We start from the raw sequence: 15357 nt of genomic DNA on the forward strand, positions 1-15357 counted from the left end.
AAGCTGCATTCTGCACACACTTCAGCATCGAGTAGGCCAGCCAAGAGTCCTTGGTCTTCAAAAACCAAGGGCAAGCAGCAGCTGCCCCACCCCGCGTGGGCCCTGGGCTCCCCTGCCACCTGGGCAGCATCCTCAGCCATAGGCTATTCTGGACAGGGGGCTAGAGCTCTCAAAATCTGCCATTGGGGGCCCCAGGCAGCAAGGTTCCTTCCACAGTGCTAGTGACCTCCTGGAAGCCTGAGTGGGCAGCCCAGCAAGCAGTGGGTGGTGCATTCACAGCCCCAGGGCAGGGCTGGCTCCCTACCAAGGCCAGGAGGAGGAAGTGGGCTGGGCTGCCTGGACTCTGGCCCCACCTCCCACCCAGGCTACCAGGGACTGCAGTCCCAGCCACCTCTGTGGGCAGGGAACCTGGGGTGAGCCTAGACACCCACACTACCCTCGCAGAGACCCACCTCCACCTGCAGGATGGCTTCCTCTCGCAGCCGGATAGCCTCCAAGTCCTCCTCGGTGACGTCTGGAAGCAGAGCCTGCTCCTGGCCCTGCCACGTGTGGTCACCGCCGTTAAAGATCTTCTCATCATCAGCCAGCTCCACAAAGGGGGACTGGGGACTCTGCTGATGACAGACACAGTCCCTGTTGTCACTCATGGACTCTTGCTTACCCCGTGCCCAGGACCTGGGTTTCTCCCCACAGCCCCTGGCCCCTGTAGGCTGCCTCGGCTCAAGACCAGAAGGGGCTGCAGGCAGCAGGCCTCGGCTCGACGACCCCAGAGCCACTGGAGTCAGACTCTCTGACGGAGCCAGGGCCAGGACTGAGGGAGTCTCCGCGAGGCCCCACTCCACAGCCACACCACAGCCAGGAGGGCCGCATCCCAGGCCCAGATGCAGGGCTTGGGACACAGTCCTAAACCCAAGGACACAAAACATTGTGACTTCCCAGCTTCTGGGGCCACCATTGTGGCCAGAGAAAATATGCCCTGTGCACACGAACACAAAGTCCACCCTCTTGTCTGGGGCTGTGGAGCCCATGCAGACCCAGTGTCCAGCTGCAGGACAGGACCACTGAAGACTGATGCTCAGAGAGGAACTGCCAGGACACCACACAAACAGGGCACAAAAACCAAGGGCAAGCAGCAACCACCCCGGGACCCCAGCTGAGGGACCAGGGGGAGGGCTTCAGGGGTTTTCTCAACTTGCCTTTATTCTCTATTGATTTCTTTAATCCACCAAACTTTGAAATCAAGAAAATGGTGCCTTTCCCTTCAACTAACCACATTTTCTCTGCTGGAACAATCTAGGAACACTTCTGGGCTTTCCATGGGAGAGGGGTGGGAAGGGCAGTCGCCAGGCCTCCATCTGAGCCTCTGCACTGATCAGGATGAGAGAGAGTCCCCCAGCTACAGAGTCCAGCCCCTCTGTCCCCAAGGACTTGGACTTGGTCTCCCTGAGCTTCTGTGGAGGGCACAAAGTCCTCTCCCACCCTGGGAAAGGTCCCCTTCTGACAAGCCTAGCCAGCTTGGTGCATCTGCCTTTGCTGCAGGGCCCAAGGGCAACAGTGTGGGCAGAGTGTGGCCAGCTTCTCTGGGACCTGGCCCTGAACAATGGCTGGTCCCTGTCCCTGGCCGTTGTCCTGGGACAGGACATAGGGTAGCCAGTGTGGAAATGACTGGGGGTGGGCATCCCAGGTGGGCCTCTGCCTCTTCCCCATTTCCCCTGGGATGGACCCACTCGGAGCATGCACTGTCCTGCCAAAGGCAGCTCTTCAGACACCAACCAGCATAGGACACAGGGACAACATAGGGCAGGGCTGCAATCCCAGCCCAGAACTCTTTCTGGGCTCTCCAGGAGTGTCGGCAGCTGGCGAATCCATGCCTGGAACCTGCCTCCCCCACTTCCACTGTGACAGGCTCTAGTACCCTCCACTCTGTCACCTGCAAAGCCACGCTCACTCATGTTCTGTGACCCTGTAGGATTCTGATATCTGTCTGAAACAAAGACCACCATGCTGAAGGCCAAGGTGGTCACATGCAGGTTCTGGTCAGCTCACGCCAGGGGGAGTAGCTATTGGACTCCATGGAAGTTACATGGTGACCTGCACCTCCTGTGTGGCAGTCACTGTACCCCTCTGGCCTCTGGCCTCCCCAGCAACACTTCTCTGAGAGCAGCCCAGTCTGAGGTCTAGAAGACACAGTAGGAAGGACCCAGAGTCTGCTATGGCCACCTGCGGGATGCCCAGTGTGCTGAGCCATGGAGGAGGGCCCCTGTCAGCAGGTGGGGACAGGACCACAGCTCAGGGCTAGAAGACAGGCCCCAGAACCCAGTGTGAAGGGGCTTCCACCCTGCCCTGTGTCTTCTCCTGGCACTCTTCTGGGGGGACGGGGTAGCCCGTACTGAGCCCAGCGCGCCCTGGGGAGGAGCCCCTGGCAGGTCTCTGACCACTGTGCACTCGTGCAGCTGGACCAGGGCTGGGCATCAGGGTGGCCCCTGCACCAGTGCCTAAGGCCTCTGGAAATGACAGAGCTGCAGGAAGGACAATGGCCACCCCAGGCCTTCGGAAGGCCAAGGCACTCTTTCTCCCACCTCCTCACAACCCACAGGTGAGTGTGGTGACTCTCCTGAAGAGTGGGGTGGGTGGAGCACCTGGTCGGTCCTCCTTCCCATGCGCCACACCGACACGGGGGAGTCAGCAGAGGCCTTTAAATAAATAAATACGCAGACAGATGAATATAAAATAAAAGATCTAAAAAAATCTGTCGACAAGAGCTACTCGTCCAGGGCAATAATTATCGCCTCCCCTTCCCGTGTGGGTGGGAGGAAGTGAGCAGTGCCTGGCAGCGGGTGCGGGAGGGGTGCTGGCCCTGCGCCAGAGCCTGCGCCGCGCCTCCTCCTGCGGCCACAGCCCCCTCCAGAGCTTCCAGGGTGCTCTTGGAAAACCCCGGCCCACGACCTGTGTGGCACTGGCACCTGCTGTGAGGTCCAGCAAGTCACAGACATTGTCTGGGCCCTGGGGCTCCCATTTGTCCAGTGGGAACAACCACGCTCCCCCACCCCCGCAGCCCACAATCTGTGCTCACCAGGCACTGGCCGCGTGGCCATCCTGCCTGCCGAGCACAAGACTCATGCCCATAGGGACCCACGGACATCGGAGTCTCCTGACTAACAGGAGGCCTCTTGGCTATGCCAGCCTGGGCAAGGGCCTCACTTCTCGGAGCCCTGGTCTCCACTTCTAGGACACAAAGCCAACAGCACTGCACCCAGAAGCACCTTGAGAGAAAAGACCCATGAGCAAGGGCCGGAGTACAGGGAAGGCCAGGACCAGGAGGTGGCACTTCTGACTCTCCATGGGAGACAAGGAAGATCCGTGCCATTCCTGGTGCCGAGTCAGGGACGTTAGCCACTCAGGCCCCTGGAGCAACAGGCCCTAAAGCAGAGCCCAGCTGAGGCCTGGCCCACTCAACACTTCCAAAAGCTCCCAGCACACAGAGGACTCCAGAGGCGCACCCAGCACACCTCCAGCCCTCCACGGCGACCTGGCCCGGAAGGGCTGGAAGGGAACGCCCACTTCCTTGGCAAAGCTCTAGGAAGCAGGCCACATGACCGCCTCAGACACACTGGATGCCCCGGGCCTCTCGGGATGTTTGGTTTTCCAAGTCTGGGTTTCAGGGGAAGCCCCCACAAGCTGAGAACAGAGTGGGGTATGGGCCACCCCCGCGGGCCACCAGGAATGGTGCCTTGGCTGGCTGCCCCACTGCGTGAAGGAGGTGGCGCTAGGAGACGTGGAGGGCTGTGGTGGGGCAGAGCAGACCCTGCAGGGCGCCAAGCCTCCCAGCACGACACAGGACAGGACACAGGACAGGGAGGGGCTGGGCGGACTCCTCAGCACACCCTGCAAGTCTGGCAAAGCTCCTCTATGCTGCCCACAGAGGCCCGATTTGGGTCTGTAGCTCAAAGCCAGCCGGAAATGAATTAGGGGTTTGGGGGCAGGTGCTGGGGGTATAGAGCACACAGGCCACTGCGGTGACTCCAGCTCAGAGACCAACAACGGTGGCCCCACTCGCCTCCAGGCCCGGGGCCAACCCATGCTGGGCAGGAGGAGGTGCTACAAAGTGCCACTGGAAAAGGGACTCCACAGTTTCTCACGAAGGAGACCAAGCTCAAGGGGCATTTGTTTGGGGACGATGATGCTTGTAGGGGCCCTGCCTACCCTCCCTTGGGGGAAAAGGAGCATGATGGTACAGACCCAGGGCAGCATCCAGGGCTTAGTTTCTGGGAAATGAGGCTCTTTCTCAATCCTCCAATCCTCCAGTCATGGAGGGCAGGAGACCCTGCACATGCCGCAGGGGCTTCACACCAGGTCCACTCCTGTGGGAAGGGCTCCCACAACTGGTCAGCAGTTCCTCCAAATGGAAGTCTCTGGAGGCTATCAAAACTGTAGCAATCCTGCCCCCAATCCCATATTAAACAAAAGGGGGGCCAGGGCAGCAAGACACAGCAACTCTGCCTGGTGCCCCAGACCTCAGACGGAAGCCAAGGGACTCCCGCAAGCATGGAAACAGAGCGTTTTGACCGTCTGGCCTGGGGACCATGTTCGGGCAGACAGCAAGGCCAAGCAGGCCCATGGTCTCAAGAAAGATGACCCTCCACTGTGGCTTGCCCCCCACCCTCAACAGTCTCAGCTCTGCTTACTGAAACTGACCCAGTTAGAGCCCACATCTGACCAGGCTGAGGTGGCCAACTCCAGCCAGGCCGAGTGGCTCCCCACAGGAAGCTCGCTGCTCAGGTGCCCCAAGTCTACAGCACCAACCTGGCAACACGCCCCTGCTTGAACAGGGTCACATGTCATCTCACTATTTATGGTTTGCAAAATTCCTGGAAATAATCTAAGCCTCCACAATTTCTCAGAAGTGCTGCTGCCCATTCCTTCCTCATTAACAGAAATTGCCATCAAGCAGTGAATCTGCAGTCCAGGGCACACGTGCCAAGTGTCCAGTCCAGAAACACATGAGAGAGACACTGCCCAGCCAGGGCTCAGCCGGCACCAAGACATCCTCCTCGTGATGGCTACCCAGGGCCCTGGTGCTTGGTGCCAGCCATTCCTCTGGCCAGACCTTAACTCCACAGCATGTGAGTCTCCTCCTGTGTGAGCCCAGCACAGATCGCTTGTCTCCTCTGGGCACCAGGTTCGGGGTCCTGCAGGGGTGTTGCTATGAGTGTTCTTACATGTGCCTTTCAGGGAACACACATATGCACCTCCTGTGGGTAGAACTACAATATCACAGGTAGGAAAATGCTGGACTTCACAGACATTCTATGTTCCTGAGCAGGAACAAACAATCCACAGTCACCAGCAGTGCACAGAGCTCCAGCTGCCCCACGGGCCTGCCAACACCAGGCCCTCTCAGGTATGCTTATTACACTCTTGCTTTGGTGGATGAGAGTTTGTGTGTAACAATACACTGTTATGGTTTGCTTTCCATTTTTCTGCTGAGTAGTGTGTTAAGTGTACATTCACATGCTTATCTGTCATTTGGAAATCCTCTTTAGGGATGTACCTAAGGCTGCCTTTTTCTTGATTTGGAAGAGGTCTTTACATAGCGTGGACATAAGTCCTCTCAGATGTGTTGTGCAAATGCCCTCTCTCTCAATGTCATATTCATCTTAACCAAGTCAAGTCTGCCACTCTCATTCTTCAGTTAGTGCTTCTGCGTTGTGGAAGAACATCCTGCCCTCAAAGGGGGGGTGAAGGGCCTTCTCCGGATGTCGGAGGAATGCTCCTGCCTTGGCTCTTGCATGAGGCTGTGCCCTGCCAGAAACATCTCTGTGCACAGGTGAGCTCAAGTCTGCAAAGGGTCCTTTTCTCTAGATCAAACACCCATGTGTCCATAAGCAGTCCACCTAGGCAGGCCACGAACTCTGACCAGCATGTGTGTGAGGGTCTGTGTCCACCTGCACATACCGCAGGGGCTTCACACCAGGTCCTCATGTCTGCTGGTGGGAATCCTGCGCTGTGTTCTTAGGCAGGACTGGCCCCCTGCTTTGGTCTGCTCTGTTCCCAGGTACACGTCAGGGTCTGTATGACCACATAGACAGCATGTGCTCTCAAGCCATGAAGTCTCCCTCTGGACGGGGAGCTGCAGACCGTCTACTAAAAGCCAGCACCTCTGTCCGCCTGGTATTGCCCTCCCGTCTCGGGCCCTTCCACCATCTCTCTCAGCAACGATGCAGTTTCCACAGTGGCCTCAGGCAGCTCTTCACAGGCTTCTCCCCACCCTCGATGCTACTGAGTTGGTGTTGCTTTCTCTTCTCCTTCGAGATGGTGTCTGCCATGTGCCCGGCTCATCCTGACCTCCTGGGCTCAGTGGTCCTTCCCACCTCAGCCCCTGCACTAGCTGGGGCTATGGGCACTAACTGTGAAGAATGACTGAAGTAACATCACGTTTTCAATGTAATTTCTGTCTTCCCAGATGCTGAGCTAGCATCTCAACTCTCACCAGTTCCAAGTCCCGGCAGGTCCTCGGAAGCAGCCTGCCCCGCTCTGCCTGGTTCTCCCACCTGTCTCTTCATGCCCACCACACTGCACAGATCCACACAATGCCAATGGAGGGGACAGAACTAGGTGCCCTATCCCTGAGCTCAGGAGACGACGTTTGCCCAGCAGAGTGCAATGAGCTTCGGGTTCTGCAGGCCCCTCTTACAGGTCCAAGTCACCCTGCCAATTCCTGCTCTGCCCGTTTCGCAGCATCCCTGAGTGGGGCTTTTCTGGGTGTGCTGGGACAGCCCTGGCGTCGGCCCATGTGTTCTAGCAGGTGAATCACACCAACTGTTTCTGAATTGACCAACCTTGCACTCCCAGAGCCGACCCTGCTCTATGAGGACATGTCCCCGACCCATGTGCCCTGCCTTCCTCTGCAACTGTGCTTCCAGCTGAGGCCACACTCCTGTCTCCACTCAGAAATGGAGCTGCCACTCAGGAGTGCTCAGCTCTGCTTCTCTGAAAAGGCTTCCACTTTGCCTAAAGACCCCATCTGAAGACTCCCAGCAGCTGCAGGGTAAAGGCCAGGACTGTCGGAGCTGCCCTGGAAGCAGACGCCTGTAAGTCCTGACGCTCGGGGTTCTGAACAGTCACTGCCTTCCTCTGGCACGGCAGGGCCAGGCCACAGTAACTGGGGCGTTACCCCAGCTCGGATAACACAGTGTGGCTCCAGGAGTAGATGTCACCTGCTGGGTTGAGTCCACTCACCTGTTCCTTTGTAGTCCTACCCCTTTGCCCTTTGGGGGTAGAACATTCCATGGAACAGCCTCCCCCAATAACACCCGGGTTCCAGGAGCACGCTCTCTCTTGCCTGCCTTGCCTCGTGTGGGAGCTGGGTTGGAGGAGCCGTCACAGAACCAGAGGAAAAAGGTATTTCTCTGTCTCTGTGTGTTTACTTGGTGCAGCCCAGTTCACCTGGGGTGACCCTGACTGGGTTAGTCACGTGTCACGACCCAGTGCGACCCAGTGCAACCCAGCACGACGCAGCACAGGGGCGCTTCCGCCATCTCCTGGCCCTTGCCTCTTCTGTGAGCTGTGGTTCCTGTGCCTTCAAACACAGTGTGGCCTTCTCCTCTGGCCTAACGTGCTTTTAAGATTTTCTGTGGTTTCAAAATCTTTTAAGATTGAATTCTGCCTTTGGTTTTCAAGTTTTTATTACTATATAACCAAGGGTTTTATTTAAATCAGGGACAAACTTACTCTACTTACCATAAAGTCTCTTGGGTCTGTGCCTGCAGTATCTGGACAGTCTGGGGAAATTTTTAGCCATTACTCTTCAAACATCAGTTCTATCCATTCTTTCCCTCTGTTCATCTAGGCCTCCAACTACTACATTCTTCTGTGGACCTTTTTGGGGACGTTGTGCCACCAAGCTGCACCCCCAGCCCTTGTTCTTTATTTTTCATTTTGAGACAAGGCCTCCCCAAGTCCTTAGACTGGGCTTGCACTTGGCATTCTCCTCCTCAGCCTCCCAAGTTGCTGGGCACGGCCATGGCACTGGGCACCTTCCCACCCTACCTGTGTCATTGCTTTCCAGTTCACAGTCCTGCCTTCCCCTGAGGTCCTCCTTAGTCGTGGTGTATTCAACGCCAGACTCCCCCATGTGCAGATTCAAGTTCTCTAGGAAAGTCCCACCACCTCATCTAACCCTTCCACATTTGCACAGCTTCATTAAGTTCACATCCAATCATTTCGATCCACACTCCCTGAAGACTGGTCACTATTTATTCTTCCCAGTGCCGGGCATGCCCAGCAATTTTGGTCAAAATCCTAGATGCCATAAATGAGCAACCAGAGACATCAGACCATGGACTTGTCTTCCAGAAGGAACACGACCATCCTTGGGCAGCCAGCGGGCACGGTGTCAGGGCTTACTGGGATTGGCCTCCTCCTGGTTCCTCTGATGCTCAGGGCTCTCAACTGGTCTGTGGTGCCCACAATAGCCCTTCCTCCCGTGGACCTTACACCACATCTGCCTCAGCACTCTGAGTGCCAGGTCCCACTGGCTCTTCTGCTGACGGCCTCTGTCCTGCTCCCTGGCCTGGCACAGCAGGCCCAAACAGCATGCAGATCAGCAGAGCCCTCAGGGGGCTGCACGGGGCGGGGCGGGGCGGGGCGGGGCTATCTTTCTCCAGGAGGACGTGCTCCTCAAGCCCTGGCTGAGGAAGTCTGAGCTCTAGAACCTGTCCTCCTGGCCCAGTGAGGCTGCTGAGGCTCCAGGCCACCCTGCCCAGTGTGGCCAATGGAATCTGTCTCTCGTGTCCCGGCTGGTTTGTGTGTGGCACGTCTCTGAGTCGGGGTGTGTGTATATCCTGGCTTTACATGGCTCTCACAGGCAGCGTGCCTATGCTAAGGTTGGAGGGTGTGAGATCCTGGTCCCCAGTGCGGTGACAGGAAGGTGGAAGGACCTTATGAGGTGATCAGGTGGCTGGGCCTGCCCTTGGAAGGGCCTGCAGAGGTGCCAGGGCAGCCTGCTTAGCCCTGCAGGATGAGGGTTGTAAAAGTGCACCTGACCACGTCGCACTCTAGCTTTCCACGCACCACAAGACTCCTGCCACTGGGATGCCAACTTCCAGGGGACCCTCAGTAGAGGCCAAGCTGGTGGGGCCACTTGCACTTGCAGCCTCCAAACTGGGAGCTCAATAAACATTTTCTTTATAAAGCCCTCGGCCTCAAGTATTTTGTTATGGAAAATAAGAAAGTGTGATGCTACACGCAACCATCAGCAGTCACTTGGGAGCTTCCTAGGGTCGGCACCATGCCAGAGCCCAAAGGTCAGAACGCCAGAGCTCTACAAGCTGGACACTGAGGCAGACCCTTGAATGGGCCTGTCCCCAGCTTCCCACCCTCTCCTGGAGCACAGATGGCACCGGAGTCGGTACTGACCCCGCAGCCACTGCCTGACCACAGTACCCACGTGGCACCCACCTGTTTGATGCCCCTCTGAGCTGTGGGAAGCAGTGCTCGGGACTTTTCTGCAATTTTCTGTTGGAAAAAGTACCAGAGGAGAAAGAAATGAAGAACGTTAAAGGTGGAAAGAGAAGGGTCAGATAAACCACAGGCCCTGAGAGCAAAGCACACTGGGGGAGCCAGGCCCTGGGCAGGCTCGCAGGACTGGCTGGACAGCCTCAGAGGGCCTCGTTTCCCTGTCTGTCAAAACGGGGTGAGGCCTGCCCTGCCTGTCCCCAGGACGCTGTTGTAAGATCCCCTCAGGGCAGCACTTCTGGAGGAGGAAGGCCACCCCACGCCACCCAGAGATAGCCAGCCGAGGTAGGCTCCAGGGCCCACAGCCCCCACTGGCCTGCACCCCTCCCGCGGCACCTCACCTTTTGGACCACTCCGTACCGCTGAATGGCATCTGCTAGCTGGATCTTCAGCCGGTCCAGCTGAAGGCGCTCCTGCTGCAGACAGAGGGCAGGTTACAGGGCGCTGAGGCCTGGCCCTGCCCTGCCGCCCCTGTCATGGTGCTCTCTGCGCCCTTCTCTGCCCAGCAGGGCCACAGCCCAGCTTCTCCATGCATCGTCACACCCCCACCCTGAGGACGTGGCTCATCGCCACTGCCGTCATCAGCCAGAGTCCCAGTGACACCAGCACCATAGGACCCACGGAGCGCGACCAGCACTGTCAGGAGCCCGGAGCTACTGTGGCCCAGTGTGTGGCTTGGCCCCTCAGCAGCCCAAGCACTGTGGTCGCCCCACAGCCCAGGAGACCATGACCTGAGTCCTGACTGGCCCAGTCCAGGCCTCAGGTACTGGAGCCTGGTCCGAGGGACCCATGCCTTGTCCTACTGCTGTTCCCCTCCCCCGCAACACCGCCTCTCAGCCTGCTCCCCTGCTGTTCAGCATCACACCCCGCCACCAAGACATGAACCGCCACTGAGCTGGTGCTCCAGAAGCATTTATCAGGTGAGGGGCTGGGCAGGACAGGCCTGGAGTCAGTGTCCCTGCTCAGGTTGGCCACGGACCCCACTGACTGATAGGGCCTCCCCTCCTGCCTCCAGCCCTGTGGAACTGGCACCAAGGAAACCACAGCAGCTCTAGTGCCCTGCCCAGCCTGGGTGCTTCAGTGTGGTCCCAGCAGACCTGGCTGTCCACAGCCACCACACACCGCCACCCACTGCCACTAACGCCCATGGCGAGAGGTGCTGGTGTGGGCAGATGAGCTGTGGCCCGTGCTGGAGGGACAGGCTTTCCAACACTGGGCCCACACGCCCACTCAGCAGCTGGTGGAGCCTGTTTCCGTGACCTGGGTGGGTGGCCTCTGGTCATTGATTATCACACGTGAACCCCAGGACAGAGCAAGTAGCCTGGGGGAGCACAGCACTGTCCCCACTGCTGCCCATGGTGTCTGTTTGCTGCTGGAGCATTCCTCCAGAGAGCCGCCTGGCACCCACCCCAGCACGCACCTCTGGGAGGCTGCACTGATGTCCCCCTGTGCCCTCCTCACCAGACCAGCTCAGGAAGGAGAAAGGGGACCTGGGCATGCTTCCTAGAGCTACCAGGCCACGGAGCCCCCAAAACAAGGGGCTCCACACCCACCTTGCGAGGGAGTAGTGAGCACCACACAGAAGGCAGCCAGGTTGCCAGGGTCCCTCCCTCGGCAGTGGAGGTGGCTACGGTGACCCAAACCATCTCATTCCCTAAAGCTCGGGCCGGGTGAGGGAGGCACCGAGAGCCACATGGAGGGTGCTTCGCCACAGACTCTTGTTAGAGCAAGGAGAAGCCCATCCTCAACCCCTGCCCACATGGGCAGCTGAACCCTCAGGCCCGTCTGCTGTAACCGAGACCTCCCTCCACCCAGCATCCCCCGCACACTGGGCAGCTGCTCCCCATGCCTCCCAACACCACGGGCCCACAGCGATGCCCCCTCCTTCAGGCCACGGCATGTGGTGAGTCCTCCTCCTGTGAGGCCCTGTCGTGTCCTGCACTTGCCCAGGGCCAGTGGACACTGCGTGGTCCAGAGTCCTCCCACGGCACTGTGGGAGCCACCAAGGAAGGCTCCCAGCCCATTTGTGCCTCCTCGCCGCAATTTCACAAGCAAGTCTGTGGGGTCTCAGGTGGAGTAGGGCAGACGGACACCCAGTAGGCTGTCATTTAGAACATTGCCACACCGGGGTCCACCAACAGCACAGAGGACTCAGGCCACCGTGCCTGGCGCAGCTCACCCCTGCTCTCGCCATCACCCCCATCAGTGCGCCTACCACTGGCCACAGTCTCTGCACCATGCTGGTACCCCAGGAGCTCAGGTGACCTGAAGCACACACGGGAGGGCGTGCACGAGTCACCTACATATGATACACCACTCTATGCAAGGGACTTGGCTGAACACGGACTTTGGTATCCAGGGGGTGACACTGACCCTGGGGTCATCAGTCTTCATTCAGGAAGGCCCAGCCAAGACTCGGACACCCTCACCACAACCACAAGGCAGGTGCCAGGAGAGCAGTCGCAGCAGCCACCCCTGGCCCCTGCTGCTCAAAGGGCCCACACACCCAGTTCTGGCCCCTGAGCCACATGTGGCCGAACCCAGGGCAGCCTGAGTATCCATCTGTGCACACGGATCCCCGTACCCCTCCAGGGCCACATCACCCCACCACAGGCTCCGGCCCCCTCCCCTCCCTCAGGGGCCTCCCTGGTCTGGCCCAGCCCTCAGGGAAACATACCAGACAGGAGCCCCGCAGGAGCTCTGACGTCTGCTTCAAGGCACCAGCACTGGCCGACACGGCTCTGTTGGTCTCCTGCTGCATCGTGTGCCTGGGGCAGGGAAGGGGCGGGGAGAAGGGGACACAGCAGGCAGAAGGGAGAGCAAGGCACCGCAGAGGCAGGCAGAGCCCAGCGAGCAAGTGGAGAGGAGCAGAGAGAAGGGAGAGACGCAGCAGGCAGGGCAGGAGGGGCAGGACAGGCAGAGGGCGGGAGGGGCAGGGACAGCAGGCAGACGACGGGGGGGGGGGGGGGGGGGGGGGGGAGGTGAGCTGCGTGGGAGGCAGAGGCCACCTCCAGGACCACCCCAAACATAGTTGCGCGGCTCAGAGCCGTCCAGCCCACCACGGGTAGCCTGGGCACCAGTGAGGAGGCCCAGCCAACCTCCCTGCAAAGGGGTCTCAATGCTGAGCAGAGCGTGGCTCTGGGGCCCAGGGTGAGCCTGTTGCCACCCCCAGAGCAGTGGCATGAGAGGGCCTAGGCAACCCTGGCTACAGTCCAGCTGCAGCTTTGAATGTGGCCCCAGCAGCAAATGAGACCAGGGCTTTTTGCAGGCGCTGACCCTCCCCAGTGGAGTGACACTTGGGTATACACATCCAAGTCACACCCAAGAGAGGTGGGACCCTGGCCTGGCAGAACCCAGAGAGTCCTCCTGACCCTGCGCAGGGCAGCCCAAGGCGAGGCAGCACTGCACTCCCAGGACCCGCAGTGGTCAGGGCAGTGCAGGTCTCAGGCTCTCAAAGGCCACCCACTGGTGCTGGCACCTGACCAGGTGACACCCAGCAGGCAGTGCACTGTCCGCACCACAGGTCACGGCCACCTGTTGAGGGGTTCACTGGCCCCGCCGTGCCTCCCCTCCACAGCCCTTCAGTGGCAGGGCGTGGCAGTCTGTGCAAGAGAGAGCTGGGGCAGGCTGAGGAGGAGCCAGGAAAGGCTGGTGACAGCAGCAGGGACAGGGGCCTTCCGGCCCCAATGACTCAATGGCATGGCTGCTACCCAGCTAGGTCTTGCCTCCTGGTCCTCCTCCTTCCAGGGGCTGCCCACTCACTGTGCCAACGGCCACGTGACAGAGCCTGACACTCCACCCTGGACCACCACCTCACTGCCACTCCCCACAAGGACCTCTTCGGCGAGCTTGCCAGTCCCACAGCCTGAGACCCACCTGGGCGCCCTCGTCCCATGGTCCTGCCCCCACCTGGACCTGATCTCCAGACTGTCCTCCCTAATGACCCTCAGTCCATCCGCCCGGGCATCCCACTGCTCTCACATTCGCCTGACTTCCCCATCTCTGCCCCTGGACCCCCAGTCTTCCTGTCTCTTCAGCAAAACTCTCGGCTCCCCTGGCCCCATCCTCCATTTCCCAGTCTGGCATGCAGGGGCAACTGCACAGCCAAGACCCGCTCAGCAGTCAGAGACACACTGCCCCTGCTCCTCTGCGCCCCAGGGCTCCTGCAGGCCTCTTGCCCCTCACGGCCACCGCGTCCTAGGCACAGCCCCTGAAGCAGAGGTGCTAAGAGCAGGTCATGTCCCAGCCCTCACACTGGCCAGCCATTCCACGTGTCACTCTCACAAAGCCAAAGTCCCTGCACAGTGCTCCAGCCTCCCCCGGCCCTATCCCTGCCCTTCACGGGCCCTCCCGCCCCACCCCTGCTGATGCCCATCCGGACAACCCCACATTGGTGCTTTGCTCCCCGTGACCCTGCAGCCCCTAGACAGCTGGGGCAACGACCCCGGCTGTGAACTGGCACTGTGGCTGCAGGGCAGGGGGCAAGACACTCGGCACAGCCCAGGGCTGGCTCCCCGGGAGGCCAGGCTGTGACTACCCACACCTGCCTCTGGCCGGCAATGATGCTCCTCTCCTCAGACTCCATCTCAAAAATGGTGGCCGCCACATCTTCATGGAGTCATCAGCACTAGAGCAAGGGCAGTTGGTTCTGGGCCGGGTCCTGTAGGTCCTCTTCCACGGGCATCTCCTCTCTGTCCCCTCACAAGTCTCCCTTACCCAACCCGGCACCCAAGGCCGTAGGCACAGCAGGTGCTCAGCCAGCAAACCTACGCAGCAGCAGTGAATCGGCCGGAGGGGGTGCCCCGCAGAGGGAAGGCAGCCGACTACAGGCCCCCGAGACCAGCCAGCTTCTGGAGACAGAGACCGACTGCAGTTACAGTGCCGGCCACCCTGCCCCCACTGACTCAGAGAGCAGTCAGAGGAGGCGCAGAGCTATGGGTGCAGCAGAGCAGGGCTCCTCCCAGGCGCTCAGGGCTCGGGCATCAGGAACGAGGAGAAGCTCCAGCTCCGGAGCCCTGGGGAGCCAGCCACCTACCTACACACAGAGAGGAGGGGTGTGACCACACGGTCAAGGGCAGACCCAGGTGGACACGGCCAATGGGGCCAAAGAGCTCTCTCTGAAGGTCAAGATTGCACAACTGTAGCTGGAAACGACAGGAACAGTCACAAACGAGCCATATGGAGAATGAAAAGGGACGTGACCGCAGACCCAACGTGAAGGGACACGCTGTGGAGACAAGAAGGACCAACACCACTCAACAGACAGGCCTGGGGACGCCGGCAGTGGTGAGACTGAAACTGCAACTGAAACACCACCAGACAGACCCAAGCGAGCCGGCTCCACCACCAGGGAACAAGCGACCCGGGGGCAGACTGCAGGAGCAGCCCCCACCACGCCAAAGCCGAGCACAGACCCAGAGAAGAGAGACAGCAGGCGCCCCACAGAGCCCAGGACAGACCTCGGACAGACAGCAAGAAAGGAGGCAGGGCACTGCCGAGGGGCCGCTGACCCAGGGTTCAGAGGTGGCCTGACACTTCAAAGTCAGGTATGAGCCGGGCACAGGGCCACACAAGTGATTCCAGCAGCTCAGGAGGCTGAGACAGGTGGCACACAGGTTGGAGGCCAGCCGCAGCTACTTAGTGAGACCTGTCTCCAAATAAAAAGGACTGGGGATGTAGCTCAGTGGAAAACTGCCCTGGGGGTCAATCCTCAGAACAAAAGGAAAGGCCAGGCACGTAACTGTGACTTGGACGGCTCACTAAGTTAGGAGGAGCCAGCCTTGATGCAATCCGACACTCACAACTGAGAGTGGGAGGCCAGGGTATCCATGTCCCTACACA

At 59.6% G+C, this 15357-nt stretch overlaps 1 protein-coding gene across 5 annotated transcripts in view; it reads right to left on the reverse strand.

Moving 5' to 3' along the window:
* TSNARE1 (t-SNARE domain containing 1) overlaps positions 1-15357 on the reverse strand; it is a 113067-nt gene that overhangs the window by 20890 nt on the left and 76820 nt on the right. For 3 of the 5 annotated variants that reach the window (XM_081266746.1, XM_081266750.1, XM_081266749.1), the window contains 4 exons: positions 12194-12284; positions 9858-9932; positions 9460-9516; positions 453-614 (listed from right to left, as the gene is read on the reverse strand). In XM_081266746.1, coding sequence (XP_081122872.1) covers positions 453-614; positions 9460-9516; positions 9858-9932; positions 12194-12284 — 385 coding nt within the window. The remainder of the gene's footprint in view (positions 1-452; positions 615-9459; positions 9517-9857; positions 9933-12193; positions 12285-15357) is intronic. The other 2 variants (XM_081266748.1, XM_081266747.1) reach the window with 2 other exon arrangements.

The sequence above is a fragment of the Spermophilus citellus genome, assembly GCF_964194105.1.
Source record: "Spermophilus citellus genome assembly, chromosome: 14".
NCBI classification, from domain to species: domain Eukaryota; kingdom Metazoa; phylum Chordata; class Mammalia; order Rodentia; family Sciuridae; genus Spermophilus; species Spermophilus citellus.